Source organism: Nomia melanderi, chromosome 7, assembly GCF_051020985.1.
Source record: "Nomia melanderi isolate GNS246 chromosome 7, iyNomMela1, whole genome shotgun sequence".
Taxonomy (NCBI): domain Eukaryota; kingdom Metazoa; phylum Arthropoda; class Insecta; order Hymenoptera; family Halictidae; genus Nomia; species Nomia melanderi.
Genome location: NC_135005.1, coordinates 18,193,467 through 18,214,065, shown reverse-complemented (window position 1 = coordinate 18,214,065; position 20,599 = coordinate 18,193,467). Strand labels below are relative to the sequence as shown.

Genomic DNA, 20,599 nt, shown 5'->3' with positions numbered 1-20,599 from the left:
GAACTCATTTCCGGTTCGAAACCCGCGATAATTTAAGTAATTTATTCTTTTAATTTAATTTTAATTGTGGATTCCGATACGGTCAAATAAATTATACAAAATTTATTGAAACACACTTTAATATATCAAATTAAGCATTAAAGTTTAGAACTGTAACATTTGTGCAGAAATTATTTCTACATACAGTATTATAGCATTGATTACCAAAAAGTAGTCCTTTAATTTAGATATTCAATTTAATTTATTGTTAGAATCAATATAATGAAATACTCTGCCTATTTTTATGTTTTCAAATCAAAATACGTGTCGATAAATGCAATCTAGAGACTTTTCTTTCATACATCTTTCACGTGGCTTCAATAGAGCCGAAGTGTTTTTGAATCCTTATGAGGAGGTTAAGTCTATGTCATGTATTGATTGTTGAACGAATATTAATTTCTTGAAGATTTCAAATATTCGTTTTAGTGTAATTTATAAGCAAAAAGATGACGGTAAGTTTCATACAATATTATTCATTCACTGTATTTATTTTATTTTTATTATTCAGCTTTTACCTTGACCAGATGACTTATCATTTTCATATGATATACAATGTATCACTTACAATATGTCATAAATTCATTCATGAAACAATAATCTATTATGAAAATTGTTTTCAAGAAGAAAATAAGATTTAATTTCTTTACAGACTAAAAAAACTAAAGCAGCGACGAAAGGAGCTAAACAGATTGTGGAGGAAAATAGGACAACACTAAGCTTTTATCGAAATATGATTGTTGGCGCATTAGGAATATACTTTACTGTTACAATGTTATTTCTTAATTTTACAACATTGTCAATAGTAAGCTATTTGCGTAATTCAAAGATGTACAACTTAGCATAATATCGCTGTGAATATTAACTGTTGTATTATTACATTAATTACTATGTATTATAATTACAGATTTTAACTATATTTTCTGGAATTGTATATATAGGAAGTTATCAATTTATGAAATACATGGCACAAGCTTCATATTCAGAATCAGGACAACTATTGGATTCTGGAATTGATCTTAATATGGAAGGAAGTATAGCAGAGTAAATACCAAGAACTCTATTAAAAGTCTCTTGAAATAATGTAATATTTTATTACATTGAATTTTTATTGGATATAATAACATTTCTTTGCCTTGTTTTAGACATGTGAAAGATTTAATTATATTAACATCAGGAGTACAAGTACTTTCACTTATATCAAATTATTTTTGGCTATTGTGGCTTCTTGTAAGTATACATAGTAAAATAACTTGAATATAAGATAGTAACATACCGTCACAAATTATAAAATATTTTATAACAATTATTTTATCATTTTTTATGCTTTTTTCCTATAGATTTTTATATTTAAATTACACAATACTTCTCAATAAAGTAATATCGTTATCGTGATCGGTAACAACGCGAAAATTCCATTCATTCATTTAAATGCTGATGTGCTTATGTTATGTAAACTATTTAGTTGCAAGCAGTAGGAATTATAGGTGTAACATGAATAGAAGTAATCTTGTATTGTTAATAATAGTATTGTATTGTTACAGGTACCACTAAGAGGGGGTTGGATGTTATGGAGACAAATATTAGCTCCATGGTTTTTTGCTCCTGCTCCTGAACAACCTGAGATGAGTGAGAAGAAACAACGGAAATTGGAGAAAAGGATGGCTAGACGGCATTGAACATTTATTTTCGAAATATGAATAATGTTTCTTAATAAATATTTTTAAAAATTCACGGGAGCGGGTTAGATTTGAGCAAAATTATGAAACAAGATTGCCTCTGTTTCAGCCTACATTGATTTATATACGTTTTTTTTTATGCGTATGAAAAGACCATTGCCTTTTATACAAACTTTTATACAACTTATAAAATCAATTTCATAGAAATTGAATATCCATGAATGCTATTACATTCATTTTTGCAACTGTCTTTTCAGTGTTCAAAAAAGAAACTTTATAATGAAAAGATTAATATAAAAATAAATTTTATAATTTATAACGTTTATCTATACCATTTTCCCTGTATTTAATTACTATTTTTATGTAATATAAACGGTCGTTACTTTCTCTGATAATATACATAAAATCATTTTTACAATAACTTAAAGTGTATATAGTTAAAAGTTTTTTTTTTATATGTACATATGTACATTCATAGAAGTTTACACATGTACATTGGGCGTATAGTTATTAAAACGAATTAAATTTATTAGGTAGTACAGTAAGGTTTGGATTACCATAAAAAAAATTAAAGCTGCTAAACAACATGAAATTAGAAGCTTTTCGACGCATTAACCTGAAGATATATTGCTGAAAACAATGATTAATCCAAACCTTGCTGTATTCTATATGTAAACAAATATAAATACTCTTATTTGGTTTTGATTTAATATACACATAATACTAAATGGAATGTGCTTATTGTGGTTTCCTAATTTTCTGTTAAAATCATAAGAAAGTGCATCACAGAAAAAGTTGAAACACAATCTTGTGTTACAATTGATCTGTTGTATAATTGTTAATTACAACTGTATAGTACTTCCAGTATAAATTATTACATCGAATTGTAATTCCCAAGGAATGTTTATAATGTTAACTGTAAAATACTTGGTCATAAATAAATTTGAAAACGGAAAAAATGGAAGTTATCTATGACTCAATTTTACATATTTGTATGTAATGAACTGCTATTATTCATTGAAATTCAACGTTCATAACTATACGGGGAATAAAAATGATTTACTTTCAAAATACTGAATAATATTTACTAACTGTTACTTTTTGCATTCTGTAATTATATTACTTGAAATATTTCGATTTTCGTAACAAAAATTCCAAGAAAGCAAATTGCTGTTTGTGAGTTTACTTTCGATTTAAGGAGTATCTACATCTAAGCCTTTCTTTTTTCTGTAATCATGCTCTGATTGATATCCAGGAGGATGATTATGATCATGTACACCGGTAGGCATAAATCGTTCTGCAATTACCGCGCATTTACCTTTACATCCGCGATGTTGTTCTGCACATCGATAATGAGATCTGTTTAAACCTTCTGAACGAGATGTTAAATTATAGACATAGCCCTCGTGTACTAACTGTGGGCGACCCCGTGCAGAAAGCCTATAAATCACTGGTTCAACAGCTGTAATATAAAAATATTACTATAATGTATTAACACGTTTTATTGATATAAAAATAACTTTAACTTCAATGTTAATATATAAACTTTAATCAGTGTTAGGCATACCTTGTTGCACAGGATTTTCTCTTGATGTTTGTGCACTACTTTGCTCAAATAAGACCTCTTTGTTATCATTATCATTATCCTGCTCAGTAGGAACATCTTCATTTTCTTGTACAGATTCATTTGATTCTTTATTCATTAAAAGCAAAACTTCCTGTTTGTCATCTATCTCTTCATTTGACAAATCATGAATACTCTCCGATACTGTCAAAGCATCCTGTCTTTTCCTTTTGGCATTTTTTTTTGTTATATCACGAGACCTTTTTCTTCTATCAATCATTTCTACATCTTTAGAAGTTTTCCTAATTGTACTTAAATAAGACTGAGCAACACTTTGTGTATTGGAATCAGTATTTGGTTGATTGTCACAATTAGAAAATAATTTTGTAGTACTGGTATCATCTGTTGCGAGTCCTCTAATCTGCAGTGTTTGCGCTACTTTCAAAAAAGTAGATAAATCTTCTTGTCTTATGTTTATTTCACCTTGGTACATAAATTTTAATAATGACTCAATTTCAGTGTACTTTATGTCCTTCAAAATGATTACTGGATGTTGGCAAGGATTTTCCTGTAAAATGATCCTAAATAACTCTTATCTGCACAATTGTAACTTATGAATAGATTTAATTAATAGAATGATCTATTTCCATTTCTTAAAAACAAAAGTTTTCACTCTGACAGTAACTAATAAAGATAATTATTGAAACAAATGTTGTTAAAAGACAAAGTTACGAATGACTGTATATCGCCCAAGAGATCTAACATTAGGAACTTGTAAATGTACAATTAAATGAAATAATATTTGCTTCTGTACCTTAAATATATTTTTAAAGTATGGGCTGCACACTGAAAGAACAAGTTTATGTGCTTGTAGTAATTGACCCTCTACCGCAAGAGTAACATCAACTAAATCATTTTCAGTAAGATGAGTCAGAAAGCCAGATGTCAGATTAGTAGAAAAATTGTTCCACCTCAAGGAGAATTGTTCTGATAGTGAATTCTTTGCCATAATTATCTGAAAACAATGAAAGTTTATAACGGTAAATTTAAAAATAATTCTTAATAAAAAAGATCATAAAAGAAAAAGTGCAATAAAATTAAATATGTAATTTCTACATATTTAAAATTGATATCTTGCAATAGCTGTGTGAATAATCACAGAAAACTTTCATAACAACAAATTCTAAACAAATTTGCAAGTATAAAGGGAAAATTGTAATTGCTAAAAGTTTATGATTTAATACTATGAAACGATTGTTTATATAATTGTAGAGAAATTCTACTTCATTACGAACGCTGACAGAAATGTATACCTTATTACATTTACATGTTTAAAATACTCATAAGATATTTAAAGTACGTACAAAAAATGCTTGTGGTTATCAAAGAATGTAAAGATTAGTAATATTATCCTATGTTACGCGTTATGAATCATACCATCGTGACAAATGCACTATCGGTATCGAAGGAATCGCAGTACAAAAGTTTGGAACTGATAAATTGATAATGTTACTCAATACGTATCTGAATATGTTATTGATAAAACTGAAAGATATATTAGTTACAAGATAATATATTATTAAAAATACTATTTTTATGTACAACTGTAAAGTATTAATTTTCTATTCAAAGTAGATTGTTATAGACGATTATTAGATTTAGTTTGTTTCGAAAGTCGTAAAGATATTTTTAATATTATACTTCACTGAAATCGTATAAAATTATGCAACAAGATTTAGGTAGTAATTGTCAATTACAATTTTTTATAGATTAAAAGACAATTGTAACTTGGATGAAAAAAATTAGAACCGCTTAACATCAGTAAGTTTGAACATATCGTAAAAGTTGAAAGATCCTACGAATTTTGCTCTTCAGTTGTGTATTTAATAAAGAGCAGTATAAGTCATAAGTTCCAATCGATAATATAAATAGTTTCTTTTTGGTCAATTTATATCATAAGATATAGAAAAAGAGTTATCAACTTTGGACATTTTTAAGTAATTTATATTTCAACTATTGGTTGTTGAGTTATATTTGCTTCGTTCACGATAACATATGTACAAACTGAAGTTTGCTACACACTACATACACAACCACTAATAGAGTGTTAGCAACGTGAGTTCCTTTCATGTGTCTTTAACCAAGCCACGTCAAAATATTTCTTTAATAAAATGGTAAGTGTAATGTTTGTTCCAATGTGGCATTTTTTACTTAATAATATATAAATGATTAGTATTCTTCAATTACATTGAGTTTCTTATATTCAAATTTATTGCACTTCTTCTAATTAGGCCCCGGTGTTTTAACTTCCGCATGTTTAACAATTGAAGTGAAATTAACACTGTGACGATTAATGAATAATTAAGAGCTTGTGAGCATAGGAAACACATTAATGAATAACAATTGATTAATTTCAGAAAAATTAATTTTATTTTTCTCTTAATTCAGGAGGAAATCGAGTCTATGACAAGATATGTCTCTCCCATAAATCCTGCAGTTTTCCCTGTTTTAGCAGTGGTTTTATTAGGAATTGGAATATTTTTTACAGCATGGTTCTTCGTGTATGAAGTTACCAGTACAAAATTTACGAGGGATATGTTCAAAGAGTTGTTAATATCGTTAGTGGCAGCATTATTTTCTGGATTTGGTGTATTGTTTTTACTTCTTTGGGTCGGCATATATGTATAGGTACATTGAGCATATTTAAATTTATTGTATAATGATAATTATAAAAAATAAATCTAACTTAATACTTTTTGTTTCAGATTGATCTTGTGAGTTTGAAAATTAATTTTTAAGACAAATATGTAATAGCATTTAAATAAATTACTTAACAATTCGTCATCGTAAGAATAAAAACAATGTATTTTTACTAAAATGTGCAATGCAGTGATTAATTTATACATTTATCACACAGTACATAAGCATTTGTATGTCTTAATATCTAAAATTGCTATTCGAGGTACATAATTCTATTATAATATAAAAACAAATCAATTTAAAAGTATAGATTTTTTACAGTTGTTCTGAGTATATTGTATTTAGAAATATAATTTCGTTAAACAATTCTGCTTACATAATTCACAATACTTAAATGTTTTACTGTTTACATATATCTATATATAAGTGAATAATATTTTTTGTTTCATTTTGCACATCAAAGTTTTGTATTCATCCAATGTTTTGTTATGAACAAAATGTGAACAACATGAAACAAAAAATATGCTGATGCATAGTATACAATCCACACAAAAGATTCTCTGGACTTGCAAAATGATATCCTCTTGCCTCTTTAATATATTCATATTTCCTCTGTTTATCATGACATTTATATATTTCTTTTCTGTATGCATCGCTTGTAATAAAATAAAATATTAAATAGCGTAACGTTGTATAAATCGAAAACAAATTATTTAACCAGCTAGTCCCGCTTTTTGGCGACAACGTTGCATGAGCGCTCTAAGCATGAACTGTCTGCGTGAAAGTTGTCTGACTTGCTTTAAGAATGCATCCAAATCTATGATACCACAACGTAAACCTTCACCGAGGTAATATATTGCATCTTCCGTGGCAGCTTCTTCCGCGAACGCATTCAACATTCTTCAAACACATAAGAGAAAGACTTATTTAATTCCAGAACGGATTTAATTGCTCTATTAGATATTATTTAAAAAAGAATATACTTACTGTTTATAAAGGGGTGCAATCGTAGTAACAGCTTCATCAACATCTATTGACTGATTATCGGATAACTTGCCAATCTCTTTTTCTAATTCCGCTTCTTTGTCTTGAAGTATAGTTATATTTTTCTCGAGTTCAACTTTCTCTTTCTTTAATCTGTCAAACAAATCGTTAAGATGCGTGGATCCGGTAGTGAGTTCCTGTTGCGTTCGACGTAATGTTTCTAACTCGGCTAATAGTTGCGAGAATTGTTCTTTGAGTCTTCGTTTTAACTTATCCTCTACAGCTGACAATAGAGATGCTCTGATATGCTCTTCTGTTATTGTACCTGACCCACCAGCAGTACCAGGTACTACAGCAGACTTAAGAATTACAGAATATAAGTATATGACTGAAACACTTCTGTCTCTTGTTCAGAAGAATTTGTAACTCACAGGTTGAGTTATTGGTGGGTATGGATAAGAACCATAGCCTTGTGCTGGATAATTTGAAGCAGTCCCACCATAAGACCCATACCCTGGAAATGAGTATCCAGAGGATGGAGTAGGCATGTATGGAGGATACACATTATTCCCACCTGGATACTGAGAGTTTGGTAGATATTGAAAGTCAGACTGGCCAGGCACATGACCAGCACTTCCAGGCATAGGCATGAAAGCTGCACAAACGTTTATGTTTCAGTAAGAAAGAAAAAAATTTGGACAATTGAGACAAAGACAATTGGAAAGTTAGCTATCTTACGTTGCACAGGATATGGAGTAGAACTTGGTATAACGTCTTTTTTCGACTTAGTATATACAGGTGGTTTATCTCCAAAAGTTACAACCATTATTTGAATTAAACTAATCAAATCAGATGAATGCTAAAAACAAAGGATACATACTCAAAATTGTTATTGTAAAATTTTTATTGTGCGTGTTACTCACTGGCAGCCAATCGTGTAGGTAAGGCAAATAAATTTTTCCATTGTGGTCAACAAATTCGCTGATTCTAATAGCCATATCAGCTGTAGGTTTAACATAGCACATAGGTGCATTGTTAGGATGCGTATCCATAAGCCATATACATACAGGAATGTTGTAACATGTGCCTAAAGATATATTTAACTTTAACAAATCTCTGGCACTAAAATAATTTTAACTTTCACTAAGCTGATTTGCATTACCTTTGTAAGAGACTGGTATTGTCCCTCGCAAGTTCAATAAATCTTTACGTGAACCATCATTGAACACTAGGTCAGAAAGAATTGTGATAAACATAAATATATAAATTCGAATAATAGGTTTTAAACTTTTATAATGAAAAGCACGGATACATACCAAATGGTTCAACTGTAGACATTAAACCTTTGTAAAGACTCAGAACTATCTGAACATGCTTTTTGGTTGTCTCTGGATTCTGATACTACAAAATAAAACGCCTGTTTCACCATTCAAAATAATTAAAAGATGTACATTGATGATAATACAGATAGAAATACGAACGCAGAAGAAAAGATATGATACATGCCTTTGCTAAACCTTGCCTTATTTTTCCCTCATCTAGTGGTGTCATTTTCACCATTTAACCAACTGTTTTAATGTAAACTGCAGGAAAAAATAAACAAAATTTAACGTCTCCGCTTCAATTACGAGTAACAAACTAAATTTTTGCTCTACCAAACGACAGTTTGTTTGTAATTTTACTTCTCAGCACTTTATGAATCGATTTATTAACCAATTATAGTTATTTTCCTCGACACAAGAATATTTGGTGCATTAGTTCTTTCTCTGCTACGCAAACATAACCAAACAATGATTACAATTCACTTCAACTGGAGCGCAACTTCCTCTTTCTCACAGTACTGCACAGTAACTGGAATTCATTCAGCTGTCACCCGCAATTACACTCCATAGATCATGACAGTATGACTTTCCTATGGTTCACAGTCAGAGAATATAAAAAACAATTGAAAGCCTACAATCGTAGGTAACCAATGCTGCTAATATTGGCGAGTATTTTAAAATTTGTAGGTTGCCAAACATATTATACACAATTGCACGCAACAGTTCTCCGCCCACTCCTGTCTATCGTACTTACGAGACACTATGAGCAACGGCATTCCCATCTATGACACGAAATCCTATGGCGCGTATCATAGCGCCACACAGAGCATTCCCATCAATAATTCAATCATTCGAATATTTAATTCCAATTGAATACTGCTTCTGCAATTATATTGATAACACTGATGATACAGGTACAACCATCAAACATATTCTTCACAAAAAAAATTACTTCCACGATACATTCATATCTTTTCATAATAACAATACAAATAATAGCACAATAGTATAATTTCGATATGAATGTCTCGACTTAATCGTATATTAAAAATAGTTAAGAACCAAGATAACAAGCTTCCTATTTATGAGTCATCAGGAAATTCATCCTCGAGTACTTTGACATGGGCGGAAAAGGAAACTGAATAGTATACAATTAACTTGTCTTAGCAGAACTTCATGTAACGACCATTCGAATTGCTCTTACGTGTAACTTTACAGTGAATATCGTCAGATCGAAATTTATGATAAATGGCCGTTTTCAGCCTCGGTAGGAAAGAGGGTTTTCCCTCCCGTTACTCGACAAACGAGACCCCGGTCACCGTGGACGTCACGGAAGTGATTTTCATCGCACTCTTTCTTATCATAGGCATCGCTTACTTAATTATCATACCGAGTTACAATAAGAGACAGGTAATCATAAAGTTGCAAAAAATCAAAGAATTCTTACAAACGAATAATCAAGGATAAAATATTTCTTCAGAGCATTTTCATGGGCGTTAAGGTGACATTCAGCGTAACAATTGGATGTCTGTTGATCGGTACGAATCGCTTTAAACGTTAATCTTAAAAATTATATTTCATAAACGTTTCTCGTATCGTTCAATCGGATTTTTTTCTTCTTTAAATGCAGTTATACAAATTGTTAATTCGCAGTGAACAATTTCGGCCAGGAATGGGAGAGGAGCACCGTGAGAACTAAAGTACCTTACAGAGCCGGTACCGGGCACGAAATCAATGGTACCATTGGCGTGAAAATTGGTCTCCGGTCAGTGAACATCACTTTAAAAGGTATTTATCTACAAAAAAAAATCCGAGGCATTAATCGTAACAATTAAATAGTACTTTTGTTGTCATTTAGGAACTGGAGAGCAAGGAACGCCGCTCGCGAAGGAAACTATTAATTACAATGAAAGATTTTGGTGGACCTGGGACCAAGGCAGATTCGGATTCGGCCCAGATGGTGTGCAATTTCTAATCCTTGCGGATCTTTATCGCAGCATAGTGTTCGCTTTATCTAGAACATCCTGCGGACAATATAATAAACATAAGATATAAAAAAAACAATTACGTAAGTAATCGTACGATAGTATCACCTAGGAATAATTTGTAATTTAAGCTGGGCTGTTGCAAAGAAATTTTCGAAGCGCTCAAAGAAGGGGCGCGCCGATCTCGATCCTTTGGGTAGCCGAGTATTTCGTCATCGACGGAGAAGGCATACGATTCGGCAGATTTTACCGTACCGCTGGATGGTATTGTCACATTTTACTGTGGTTCGTATGCTTCCTACGTTCGCGTATACAGAATTTCGGGTACTTTATTTAGGCATCTTGTGATATCGTGATCTACTTTGTTGTAACAGGACAGCATTTGCTACGTGGATCCTAGCGAATATATTTCTACAGAGCGTAGGACGATACGCGGCGTATTGTCTTGGCATCACCGGTCTCCTGCAAATATTAACTTGCTTTGTATGGCTCCTCGTTCGCAATCCGTCGCCACTCGTAATTCCTTTCGAGGATGGAAGTATTCGGTTGCATTTTGGACCACACTTTTGGATGACCTTGGTCTGCGGTATTACGCAAACACTCGAGAAGCTTTATCTTGCGTGTTGATCGGTTCACCATGCTCGACGAGCATAATGATAATAATACTAATTCTGTCAACGATTATTCATTCTTTCAAATCAATACGTAGTTCTTCTTTATTTTATATAATTTTGTTTGGACTTTTAAAGCTACAACAAGTTCCACAGTTAACGCTTAGCCAACCGAATAGATCTCCCACTTTTCACTTAGCAACGTATCGCCTTCTGTTCTGTTTATCTTTTGTTATTTAGTAAGTATTGAAGTGGGATTATTTGTAATTCATGAAATAATTCTTGTTTTTACAAAACACAGTTTCTAACTGAATTAATTGATTGAGTTCATTTTTTATAGTTCTTTTTAGGCGGTCGCCTAAGTGTTAACTGGTTGGAGGTCTATCGGTCTGGGATTTTTGAAAAATATGAATGTTCGTCTGTTCAGGTAAACTGTGCGTACTATTGGCTTCAATATTACTGTACATGGACTTCAAGTACCCGAATCTATTGTCTATGTTTTTGAATACGAATCCTTTCAATCAGTACGACGAGTGCATAGTAGGTGAGCAGGATCGTAACAAAATCACTTGCAGATTCGACGTAATTTCCTTCGATTGCGCGTCGACGATTGTTTTCTGTTCATCGGATAACGTTCCTCTTTTGTTGAAATAAAAATTTTTCTTCAGATTACAGCGAGTACGAACATATGACAAATACCGAGCAATCCGGAGGAATAGAAATGCGACCACTTCGCAGTACTTCACGATCTTCAAGACTCGACGTCGTAAGTGACAAGATGATATAATTATCAAGTTAACGGGTACAATTGAATATTTTTCTAGATGGTACTGAAAAGGAGGACAAGTACGAAGTCGGTGAAAAATGTGCTTCGCTGCCCTGTACCGGTAAACGTTGAAACACAAGAAGAGGGTGAAGCAATATATTTAAACTTGATACGGTAACGTGTGATCGAACACTACTTCTACATATTTTCAGTGACTTTATAGTGGTGGCTGTATTTATTATACACAATATTCCCATAGAGAATCAATTTCGCCGGAAGTGATCACTCATCGTGGAGGGGATGATGCAGAGTCCCCGCCGTTAGTGAAACTACCGGAAAAAATCACAGACCAGAGAGTAATGGTTTGAAAAAACTGTGTATTATTACGTTACTACAGGAATGACGATACAATTATCTTTTTTATGTATTTACATACATCTTAAAAATTGAAACTTTTGCGTTCCTGTATTTCTTTATTGACCAATGCACCGCGGTACGTCGCAACATTAAATTAACGAAGTGAATCTTGTATAGACCGTAGTTCTGCCAGTACTTAAGTTTCAGACTCTGTTTTCTCTTTACTTTCGCTATTCTCGGACGTGTTTCTGCTTTTCTCGTCGGATTTCGACTCTTTCTCGGATTTCTTCTCTTTGCTCGATTTCTTCTCGCTCTTCTCTTTATCAGCCTTGTCCCCGTCGTTCTTCTTGCCGTTATCCGATTTGTCTTTGCTTCTTCTCTCTTTATCCTTGTCCCTGGACTTCTCAGAGTATTTGGATTTGGAGGATCTGGATTTGGACTTGGATCTAGACCGCCTGGATTTCGACTTCGAACGTTTGCTGCGCGACCGTGACCGACTCCTTCGACGCGGTGATCTCTTCTTTCTGTCTTTCGACCTGGATCGCGATCTACGTGATCGGGATCGCCGAGATCGTGAGCGTGAACGATGCCGACCGCGGGAACTGCTTCTTCTGCGCGATGGAGACTTCCGTCTGCGTTCTTTGGACCGGGAACGTTTCGATCGGGATCGTGATCTGCGTCGGTGACGCGAACGTGAACGTCTGTGACGAGAACGCGAACGTTTGCGTGACCTGGATCGTCTGCTGCGACCCCTTGACCTCGACCGAGACTTCCTGCTGCGAGAACCACTGCGGCTACGTTTGTCCTTGGACAACATGCCAATCATAGGGTCTATCGCAGCTGAAATTAAATTGTGTGCCTCTTTTACTCGCGACATGGCTTCTTCTATTTCCTTTTGTGCCGCCTCGTTACTCTTCGCCTCGGGTTTGGCTATTGCTTGGGTCGAATGATAAATTTTTATACTTCTATCCAGAAGCATTTTTCCGTTTAGAAGTAAAGCAGACACAACTGCTGCCTGCTCGGATAGTTCTACCAAAGCATAATGTTCAGTGTCCGAATCTCTGGTGCATATACGTAAATATTTTACTTCTACGTTGTTATTACTGAAGAAATCTAACAGGTTGTCCGTTGTCACAGAGGGATCTAAGTTAGCAAGAACCAATGTTCTTCTGATCTCCTCGATCCGTCTGCTGTCCAAATGGCCAGGTAAATGAGGATAAGGCGGTAGACCATTCGCTTCTAGTTTTGGATCTATGGTGGAGATCACATGATTCGGAGGAATTCCTTCGATTGCATTTACAAAGTTGGGTGGTAGTTTTGGCTCTGAAGGGTACAGACCTGGAAAATAATTATAAAATATCTCAAATCAATCTGTGATTTCTATAAAAGACATTAACAAGAACAAAAATATTAGATACTTTACTTACCTGGCACAACAGTACCGTTATTGGTTAGCTCGAGAGCTCGTTGTTCATCTGGAATGTCTCCATTCTGATAAGGAATCACAATCAGTGCACGATCAATGAACACAGTGTTTGTCATGTGTTGAGCAACTGCAACACATCCTTGGTCGTGAAATTTTATGTAACAAATACGTGATTGGACAGGTACCGCGACATCCCTTATAGTAGGATACAGTCTGATATCCTCTATTTTCCCAAGGTACCCAAACAGGGTCTGCATTTGATCTTTGGTCGCTTGAGGCGCGATATTCGTCACTTGCACCACTTTTGTTGATCCCACCGCCATTCTTTCTATTAAATTTGCTCCGATTTTCCCTAGTCTATCGCAGAGAGGTTAGTTTACCGAAGGATAGTATTGTGTGCGAATAAATCGCGCACCTTACTCAAAAGAGTTACCGTGATTCACAAATTACCATAAAATATGTTTAACCATAATGGCGAACATGGATTTTGCGTCTTTGAAAAACGACTCACACCGAAAATCAGCTTTCTAGAACAACGCGTTCCTCGGCAGCACACTACGCTCCATACATTCTTCGCGTTTTTTCTTCCAACAATTTTGGAACAACGTTATGCCATCAACTATGAGTAGATAGATGATATAAATGGAAGGTAAAGTACGAAGAATGATTTTACCGATAGTCGATATTAAAATATGTACTTACATATCTTAAATTTCTCATATGTATCTTAAATTTCTATTAATTATTTATTTTATAAATCTACCGTCTATATATAGTTATTAATATTTGCATCTTTTCTTACGCATACCATTTACGATACCAATTTAAATAATTGCTAAAATACACATATATTAAATAAAAAAGTAATTTCACGCTTTGACTTTAATGTTTAATTTCTCAGCTAATAATAGGCAAAGCCAATATAACAATAAACGAAACACTCGAAAACAACGTACAGGATTTTTGTAATCGTATAAACAGTAATATCTGGTAAATTAATAACATGAGCCTTTTATTGTACATATAATTTAATAATATAAACAATTAAACGACACGCGCACTTATTACAGCTTGATGGCATTATCATCGTTAAATGATAATCACCGCAGACTGCAACAATTACATAGCCAATAATTTACATTCAGAACAATGAAATAACAGAAGTTGTGAAAGTATCCGATCAGTATTGAAACGGATATAAAATTTCTTTATACACAGGCTACACATTCTGTAAACGGTAAAAAAGTGGAGTAAATTCGAACATAATTATAATTGCGACAACATTAGTAAGTGGTACTCAAAATTCCTTTCAGATCCAATCGTCTTAATGCCCCACGATTCGAGCTCATCGATGACCGCGTATTCCTATCGAAAAATTATCTCTATTCTTGCATTGCAAACGAATGAAATCGAATTTATCGTTCAGTCGCACGAATTGTTTAACTGTAGCCTTTCGAAAGGTTCTCATCCGTTTCGTATTGTCACCGGTATGTGTTATTTGTCAGCTTATTGCTTCGTTCAGAGTAATCGGTCCCACTATCGTTGGCGAACGGTCCCCAACAATTCAATCACGTCTAATAATCCAACGATCAACAGGTCATTTATTCGTCAATTTGATATAAGAATAGTGTTCAGGCGAGTGAAGTAATTTACAAAGCTGACGATCGCTGATCCATTGTTAAAACGTGTCCCCGCAATTCTTGAAGACGAGCGGGCAATGTTTCCGGGCGATCACAGCGTAGGGAACGTCGCTGTTCACACGAACTGGCTCCGATCCGCTCAGTTTGTTCCATACGTGGATAATCATCGCTTTCTCCAGCCTCTTCATCGTTACGTTCTTGTCTTTCATCTCGAAATACATCTTCCATTTCTCATAATGGATCGGGTAAAACGCTGACGGCGAGAACACTCTGAAGCCTTGGCAGCGAACGGTGGACATGTCTCTGATCTACGGTAACACCATCGGAATCGATCTTTATTCAATTTTAATTAATCGTGAATCTATTAACTTTCTATATCTTCGGTAACTGTATCAAACATTTTACAATGAAACATTGCTGTTTTATAGATACTCGAGTGGTCGTTAAAGGACTGAAACATCTACTACAACCGCTCGATCGGTATTCGAACAACGAACATTAGAGCCTTACTGTAACGACTCACGTGTTCCGTAGAGCAAATCTTTTGCAGCGTCCTGGTGATGACACCGGGCCCATTGTTGCCCCAAATATTACCACGGTAATTGGCTTTCAAATCACGGATACACGCGTCGGCGACGCGACGGCCCATCGGCGTCAGGTCGAATCCCATCACGCCGGCAGCGATGTGGTTCCAATCTTCCGCTCCAGCGAAGTTGCTTAAGTGCTCCAGGGACCTTTTCAAACATCAGATATCGTTCTCATTAGATCACGAAACTTACCGCAACAGTCTGCTTTCCTTTATCAATGATCCCAGCAAATGAATTCTAACCGTTTGAGTGGCACTCTATCGGTTCGTAGAATCAAACGAACTATACTCATTTGTCTTCCTTTTAATTATTCACTTTTGTTACCACCTGCTTAGTTCTTTTCTTTACAATCTTTTCTTTAGAAATAGAAATTTATAGAAAAATCGAATATTTCTATAGAAATAGAGCGTCATTCAGCTTGGCACTCAAACGGCCAATCTGGACTAAATTCTAGTTGCTGTTTCATCTGTTTCGCAGATTTCCATGTACAACGAAGTTTCGAAATCTGCTTACGTTATGACCACGACGTCCAGGTCCAGATATATTCCGCCGAACTTCCAGAGGGTGAGATATCTCAAAATGTCCGACATGTGGTTCCGAGGCCATTGGCTTCTCTTCAGCACGCCGCTCTTGTACCATTGCTCCAGCGGCGTTCCCATCACATACTCTTCCGGATAAATGCGTCTGATCTTGATGTTCGGATAGGTCTGCAGCTGATTGAAAATCTGTTCGGAATGGTTCGAAATTTTCGACGGTGAGGTGAAGAAGAGGTAAACGTTCATGCTAGGGTTCATTTTCGCCGCGGATTCAACGGCGCACGCCTGGCGAGCGTTCAAGACCAGACCGTCGTCGAAACAGGAGGTCTCGTGGAAGAAGATGTTCTTGTCCTCGATCGGTACGTCCAATTCTAAAAGGAAACAACGGAATGTCATGCGTAACCGGTTGTTAACACCAAAACTACCGGACGAGTCAAAATGACCCATTCCAGACTTCTTCTTTGCGCAATTGTTGAGAAGCTAACGGATCTTTCTCTGAGAGATCATCGAAGGAATCGACGTGGCAACGTGCAAATTGCGTTGAGAATGAATTAAAGTCCGAATGGACGTACTCTTCGAGTTTCTATAGAGGAATTCCAGAGAGTCGATTTAACTGCTCGGTAGTTTTAGCGAGAAAGCACTTTGCGCGTTTATGAGACTGTCGTGTGCATTGCAAAAAAGGGATGCGAGGAGCGATCGACCGTGTTATAATAAATTTATGTGCGCGGCAACACGGAAGGTGGGCCATGAATTATTCTGTCGAGTAACTAGAGCTTGTATCGATCACACTTTACATTATTACAGTCGTTCATTCCTTGCGTACGGTCGTTCATCAACGGCGAGTGTACGCGTACCGGGTATAGAAATGACATTTTCTGTTCGGACGTATCCTACGAGTGAAGAACAAACATACGCACGGTGAAATCGAAGCATTGGATGGTTACGTTAATCGAGATGCTTGTTTTGCATTAACTCTGAATCTGTCTGAATGATTCATGCAGGAAATCGAAATTTATCCGATTACAAATTCTCGGCGCGTAATGTTTGCAACGTGTAATTGCGTTGATCACTGATGCTTAAGTAATCATTGTCAACAACACTCAACACTCGTGTCATTGCTTATTTTAAATACGGACGTAAGATCATGGCGTTACCTCCTTCGTTGTCCTGTTTTGCCTCTGTAACAGCTGATACACAACTGGTACCAAATTTTATCTCGCTGATAATAAAGTGACACAAAACAAGAGAAGATAGTGTACGTCTGTTTCAACCGCGAGGGAGATGAAATTTTGTAATAGTACCGAAATCGTGTTCGACCAGCTGGAAGTACCGATCTTCAAGCATCTCGAGAAACAATCCAGTTACTCGAATGAAAAGCATGATTTGACAAATTGCCGTTTAAGAAAGCCAATTGAAACGGTGCATCCGGTGTGTCACAGCAAACAATCTCCCTCCAACCCCTTCCATTCGGTATTAATGAGTCAGAATGCCCGCTCGATTGGAGCCAAACCGTAAAACGTTGTTATCGCCTACCGTCAGTCCACAAAATTCTATTCGACGACAGTCGATTCTTTCAATCTTCTCAAATGAAATGACAATTCAAACGATTTATCGTTTGCACACGATTAATAGGCGATAACAAGTTTTCCTGCTCGGTGCTGGTTTTACGAGCGCGAATGCGTTAATCCTGTGTTCATAAAGGACGCGACAGCTTTGAATTCCAGCAATTGCTCCGTATGAACCATGACACCGCGCTCGATCCTCCTTAACCGCGTCGTTGTATAGGACGTACTTGAATTTGGATCGAATCCTGGAAGGCTGTTCGACGTGCTGGCCATCTCATAGCAATTAATGTCGCTGAGGTCGCCGGGATTCACGAACGGCATGTGTTGAATGAAATCGTTAGACAATTATTTACAATTATTTACAATCTGCTGCGCTGCACCGATTCCGATGACCTTGAAATCTGTTATTGGTCGCATAATTCCGAGTACCCATCGCCCAGACGTGTGACCGACGTATATATTCAACGTGAAAAGAGACACGCTACGAATAAATTTCACGATTATCAATCGCAGTTTATTTTCATCAAACGAAATGTGGTCGCGCGTATCAGGGAAACTGAAACCGAGGTCACAGGTTAGCACGGAAAAGTTAGAATTATGCCGTCGACTGCGTATTTCAAAGTCATCGAAATCAGTTGCGCGCGTTTCGTAAATAACTACCAATCGTTGTCGGTCGAGATCATGATGAGGAATAGCAGCACGGCGCAGACGAAGCAGAGCAGCAATCTCTTCTTCATTTTCGTGCTGATTCGTTCTAAACTCGATCGAGTCGCTGACAGTCGCAACGGTCCGACAAGCATCTGGTCATCTTCTTTCCGACGCTCTCAAGCGATCTGTAATTAATTTGTTTCATCTGAATAATTCGCTCGGGCGAGTTCGTAGCGTGTGGCAATTGAAACGAAAGAATGTGGAAATAAACAAGGAGAGAGAAAGGATGCGCATGTTTCTCATTAGAATCTTTTATTCGAATGATCGTTCGAAGATTGATGTTCTTTCGTATGCTTGCATACCGGGTGTCGAAAGTGTACGAACGAAAGTGGACAGGTTGATCGGTAAAATTGGTCAACGTTTTCTTTTATTTCTATTTTTATTTATTTTGTATACTTATTTGTATTCTTGTCGCCTCTGTTGATTCTCTTATCAAAGTTATCATTGAAACGAAAGAAATTCATTTATTTTGTCATTTTACGAAGGTCGTTGTATTCGGTACTCGATCGAATACCAAATTGATTATTATTTATACGAACTGGTAGACGCGAAGTCTCGGTATCTTTAGTGTTAACATAGTAAATCAGTTACCCGATATTTTTGTCGATTGGTAATTAAAAGCTCCGTAAAAGAATATTGATTACTCGCAAAGGAAAACCGAACTAACACACGTTGTTCCCATTGGAAAAATGAATATAATTATTTATTGGGTCAACCTTATCCCAATGCGATAAAAAATATTTATTAACGACTTGACAACTACGCACTAGTTCAGATAGCGGCAAGCATATTTCTTATCTTTAAATGTTAATTGCTTTACTTAGACTGAACTGTCTCGTGCATGCTAAACTATTTCATTTCTTCTACCCAAGATATATTATTTGAATTTATTAGAACCTACCAATTATATTTTTTATCGATCCACGGAGTTCTTCAGTTCCAGTCGTGACAGTCGACGAAATGCAACGTATTTGTCTAAAACGAGTTAATTCACGGTTTACATTGAATGGAAAACGTCGATTGTCTCTAAATAAGTATCTCTTTTATCCTGAGTCTTTCTTCGTATCACGAATTCCTTGGCAAATACAAATACATACTATCGAGCACGTCTATAAAAAGTACGTCCCGTTGAGGAATAATAATTAAACGAACAGAATAAAGGAAAGTTTGCTTCGTTAATTCATACACCGGGTAACGAAATCGAACGTGATACCTAAAACGAGTCCTATAGCAAAACCATCAGACCCAACGGACAACCGTTTCACAACGAACATTGCGATTCGTTCGGATTAACTGAAAATAGTCGGTCGGCGACAACATATTTACATCGATTTCCAGCGTTTGCCCGGAACAAATTGACTGTTATCCCGACGAGGCCATTGGTCCATCATTAGGCTGCCGACAATCATTGCCACGGCGCCGAGCGTTTTCTGCGGTCCAGCGGGGGAGTTTCCGATCGATTTAACGCGCGTTCACGTTGAAACGTTTCGCCCCAGGACTCATCCCTCACGATTCCACGGGAAAATAACGATCGATGCTCATCGTGCGACCGCGGACGTTATCGTCACGAGACCTGGATGTTCAGATAATCATCGATCTCCTATTGTTCACACGTTCGTAGTCCATACAAGATTCCTCATCGCGTCGAAGTAATGCGTTCGATGGAATCGAGTAACATTTTAATTGATTTTCAGCCTATCGAATCGTTAACCAGGCAAACGGAGAGTTTCATTTACATTCACTTTCGAAATGATTGCGCATAACGACTGGAATACCCATAAAGATTCGCGGTCCAATGATCATCGTTCGTAGCACCTATGTGCTCAATCCCTGATCAATGACAAGTGCGTGTGCACAGCCACCCTGACGCGTTCTCGTCACTCGACCACGATCAGAAACTCCGTTGAAATGACGTAGTATGGACAACCGAGGCCACGAAGGAGTTTCCAGTGTCGCAACGATTCAATCCGGTCGTGTTCAATGACAGGAAAACAATGCGTCGCGCTTCCATCAACGAATCGTTTTGCCGGTAAACCGAGAACTGTGATTCCTCTCCAGTTTGCATTCGCTCGCCACCCATCGGCGATGTGGGGCTAACAGCGACTGTTGGGCGCATGCGTCATTCACCGAGTA

At 36.0% G+C, this 20,599-nt stretch overlaps 7 protein-coding genes across 27 annotated transcripts; 3 read left to right on the top strand and 4 right to left on the bottom strand.

The window, feature by feature from the left end:
- Positions 1-10: 10 nt before the first annotated feature.
- LOC116424999 (transmembrane protein 208) lies at positions 11-1,733 on the top strand. The gene is made up of 5 exons (XM_031972144.2): positions 11-491; positions 689-841; positions 944-1,080; positions 1,182-1,266; positions 1,581-1,733. Exons 1-5 carry the CDS (start codon positions 486-488, stop codon positions 1,713-1,715), a joined length of 516 nt encoding a protein of 171 aa, XP_031828004.1. The 5' UTR covers positions 11-485; the 3' UTR covers positions 1,716-1,733.
- Positions 1,734-2,024: 291 nt separating this feature from the next.
- On the bottom strand, positions 2,025-5,174 carry LOC116424982 (uncharacterized). Of its 4 annotated transcripts, none has more exons than XM_031972096.2 (4): positions 4,644-4,926; positions 4,094-4,294; positions 3,283-3,847; positions 2,025-3,177 (listed from the first exon to the last, which is right to left on the bottom strand). In XM_031972096.2, the coding sequence occupies exons 2-4, from the start codon at positions 4,286-4,288 to the stop codon at positions 2,909-2,911; spliced, it is 1,029 nt and encodes a 342-aa protein (XP_031827956.1). In that variant the 5' UTR covers positions 4,289-4,294; positions 4,644-4,926; the 3' UTR covers positions 2,025-2,908. The 4 variants fall into 4 exon arrangements, with proteins under 4 accessions (XP_031827956.1, XP_031827959.1, XP_031827955.1 ...); XM_031972099.2 differs by lacking the exon at positions 4,644-4,926 and adding an exon at positions 5,037-5,174 and having other exon boundaries at positions 2,653-3,177; XM_031972095.2 differs by having other exon boundaries at positions 2,653-3,177; positions 4,717-4,956.
- A 114-nt stretch (positions 5,175-5,288) lies between these two features.
- Positions 5,289-6,157, top strand: kud (oligosaccharyltransferase subunit 5 kud). The gene is made up of 3 exons (XM_031972100.2): positions 5,289-5,453; positions 5,728-5,967; positions 6,045-6,157. Exons 1-2 carry the CDS (start codon positions 5,451-5,453, stop codon positions 5,965-5,967), a joined length of 243 nt encoding a protein of 80 aa, XP_031827960.1. The 5' UTR covers positions 5,289-5,450; the 3' UTR covers positions 6,045-6,157.
- TSG101 (tumor susceptibility gene 101) lies at positions 6,127-9,242 on the bottom strand. Of its 7 annotated transcripts, none has more exons than XM_031972093.2 (9): positions 9,040-9,242; positions 8,470-8,546; positions 8,280-8,364; positions 8,126-8,191; positions 7,887-8,050; positions 7,702-7,822; positions 7,395-7,618; positions 6,967-7,322; positions 6,127-6,879 (listed from the first exon to the last, which is right to left on the bottom strand). In XM_031972093.2, exons 2-9 carry the CDS (start codon positions 8,521-8,523, stop codon positions 6,693-6,695), a joined length of 1,257 nt encoding a protein of 418 aa, XP_031827953.1. In that variant the 5' UTR covers positions 8,524-8,546; positions 9,040-9,242; the 3' UTR covers positions 6,127-6,692. The 7 variants fall into 7 exon arrangements, with proteins under 7 accessions (XP_031827953.1, XP_031827950.1, XP_031827952.1 ...); XM_031972090.2 differs by lacking the exon at positions 9,040-9,242 and adding an exon at positions 8,619-9,033; XM_031972092.2 differs by lacking the exon at positions 9,040-9,242 and adding an exon at positions 8,646-9,033.
- Positions 9,063-12,103, top strand: LOC116424978 (dual oxidase maturation factor 1-like). Of its 4 annotated transcripts, none has more exons than XM_031972082.2 (12): positions 9,070-9,199; positions 9,340-9,430; positions 9,548-9,695; positions 9,766-9,823; positions 9,939-10,073; positions 10,144-10,245; positions 10,402-10,555; positions 10,645-10,856; positions 11,309-11,425; positions 11,550-11,647; positions 11,706-11,821; positions 11,907-12,103. In XM_031972082.2, exons 1-12 carry the CDS (start codon positions 9,070-9,072, stop codon positions 12,013-12,015), a joined length of 1,470 nt encoding a protein of 489 aa, XP_031827942.2. In that variant the 3' UTR covers positions 12,016-12,103. The 4 variants fall into 4 exon arrangements, with proteins under 4 accessions (XP_031827944.2, XP_031827942.2, XP_031827945.2 ...); XM_031972085.2 differs by having other exon boundaries at positions 9,110-9,199; positions 9,382-9,463; XM_031972084.2 differs by lacking the exon at positions 9,340-9,430 and having other exon boundaries at positions 9,063-9,199.
- Positions 12,005-14,058, bottom strand: Srp54 (splicing regulatory protein 54). 3 transcript variants are annotated; one of them, XM_031972087.2, is made up of 3 exons: positions 13,846-14,058; positions 13,432-13,787; positions 12,005-13,342 (listed from the first exon to the last, which is right to left on the bottom strand). In XM_031972087.2, exons 2-3 carry the CDS (start codon positions 13,751-13,753, stop codon positions 12,201-12,203), a joined length of 1,464 nt encoding a protein of 487 aa, XP_031827947.1. In that variant the 5' UTR covers positions 13,754-13,787; positions 13,846-14,058; the 3' UTR covers positions 12,005-12,200. The 3 variants fall into 3 exon arrangements, with proteins under 3 accessions (XP_031827947.1, XP_031827946.1, XP_076225674.1); XM_031972086.2 differs by having other exon boundaries at positions 13,881-14,057; XM_076369559.1 differs by having other exon boundaries at positions 13,432-14,056.
- Positions 14,059-14,416: 358 nt separating this feature from the next.
- On the bottom strand, positions 14,417-20,572 carry LOC116425188 (lactosylceramide 4-alpha-galactosyltransferase-like). 7 transcript variants are annotated; one of them, XM_031972572.2, is made up of 7 exons: positions 19,680-20,572; positions 19,368-19,441; positions 18,419-18,591; positions 17,986-18,077; positions 16,171-16,564; positions 15,594-15,804; positions 14,417-15,378 (listed from the first exon to the last, which is right to left on the bottom strand). In XM_031972572.2, exons 3-7 carry the CDS (start codon positions 18,556-18,558, stop codon positions 15,109-15,111), a joined length of 1,107 nt encoding a protein of 368 aa, XP_031828432.1. In that variant the 5' UTR covers positions 18,559-18,591; positions 19,368-19,441; positions 19,680-20,572; the 3' UTR covers positions 14,417-15,108. The 7 variants fall into 7 exon arrangements, with proteins under 7 accessions (XP_031828432.1, XP_031828434.1, XP_076225440.1 ...); XM_031972574.2 differs by having other exon boundaries at positions 19,793-20,572; XM_076369325.1 differs by having other exon boundaries at positions 17,986-18,050; positions 19,793-20,572.
- Between the last annotated feature and the right edge of the window lie 27 nt (positions 20,573-20,599).

Coding starts and splice junctions, on each gene's coding strand:
- LOC116424999 (XM_031972144.2), top strand. Junction 842..943: donor ATTTTACAACATTGTCAATA/GTAAGCTATTTG, acceptor TTATAATTACAG/ATTTTAACTATATTTTCTGG. Junction 1,081..1,181: donor ATGGAAGGAAGTATAGCAGA/GTAAATACCAAG, acceptor GCCTTGTTTTAG/ACATGTGAAAGATTTAATTA.
- LOC116424982 (XM_031972095.2), bottom strand. Junction 3,848..4,093: donor ACTTTAAAAATATATTTAAG/GTACAGAAGCAA, acceptor ATCATTTTACAG/GAAAATCCTTGCCAACATCC. Junction 3,178..3,282: donor AGAAAATCCTGTGCAACAAG/GTATGCCTAACA, acceptor TTTATATTACAG/CTGTTGAACCAGTGATTTAT.
- TSG101 (XM_031972093.2), bottom strand. CDS start 8,523: ATGGTGAAAATGACACCACTAGATGAGGGAAAAATAAGGCAAGGTTTA. Junction 8,051..8,125: donor AATACCAGTCTCTTACAAAG/GTAATGCAAATC, acceptor ATATATCTTTAG/GCACATGTTACAACATTCCT. Junction 7,619..7,701: donor TACTCCATATCCTGTGCAAC/GTAAGATAGCTA, acceptor ACGTTTGTGCAG/CTTTCATGCCTATGCCTGGA.
- LOC116424978 (XM_031972082.2), top strand. CDS start 9,070: ATGACACGAAATCCTATGGCGCGTATCATAGCGCCACACAGAGCATTC. Junction 10,857..11,308: donor TTGGATGACCTTGGTCTGCG/GTATTACGCAAA, acceptor TCGTCTGTTCAG/GTAAACTGTGCGTACTATTG. Junction 11,822..11,906: donor ATATATTTAAACTTGATACG/GTAACGTGTGAT, acceptor ATATTCCCATAG/AGAATCAATTTCGCCGGAAG.
- Srp54 (XM_031972087.2), bottom strand. CDS start 13,753: ATGGCGGTGGGATCAACAAAAGTGGTGCAAGTGACGAATATCGCGCCT. Junction 13,343..13,431: donor TAACGGTACTGTTGTGCCAG/GTAAGTAAAGTA, acceptor ATTATTTTCCAG/GTCTGTACCCTTCAGAGCCA.
- LOC116425188 (XM_031972572.2), bottom strand. CDS start 18,558: ATGCTTGTCGGACCGTTGCGACTGTCAGCGACTCGATCGAGTTTAGAA. Junction 18,078..18,418: donor ATCTCGACCGACAACGATTG/GTAGTTATTTAC, acceptor CATTCAACACAT/GCCGTTCGTGAATCCCGGCG. Junction 15,379..15,593: donor AGATTTGCTCTACGGAACAC/GTGAGTCGTTAC, acceptor GTGTTACCGTAG/ATCAGAGACATGTCCACCGT.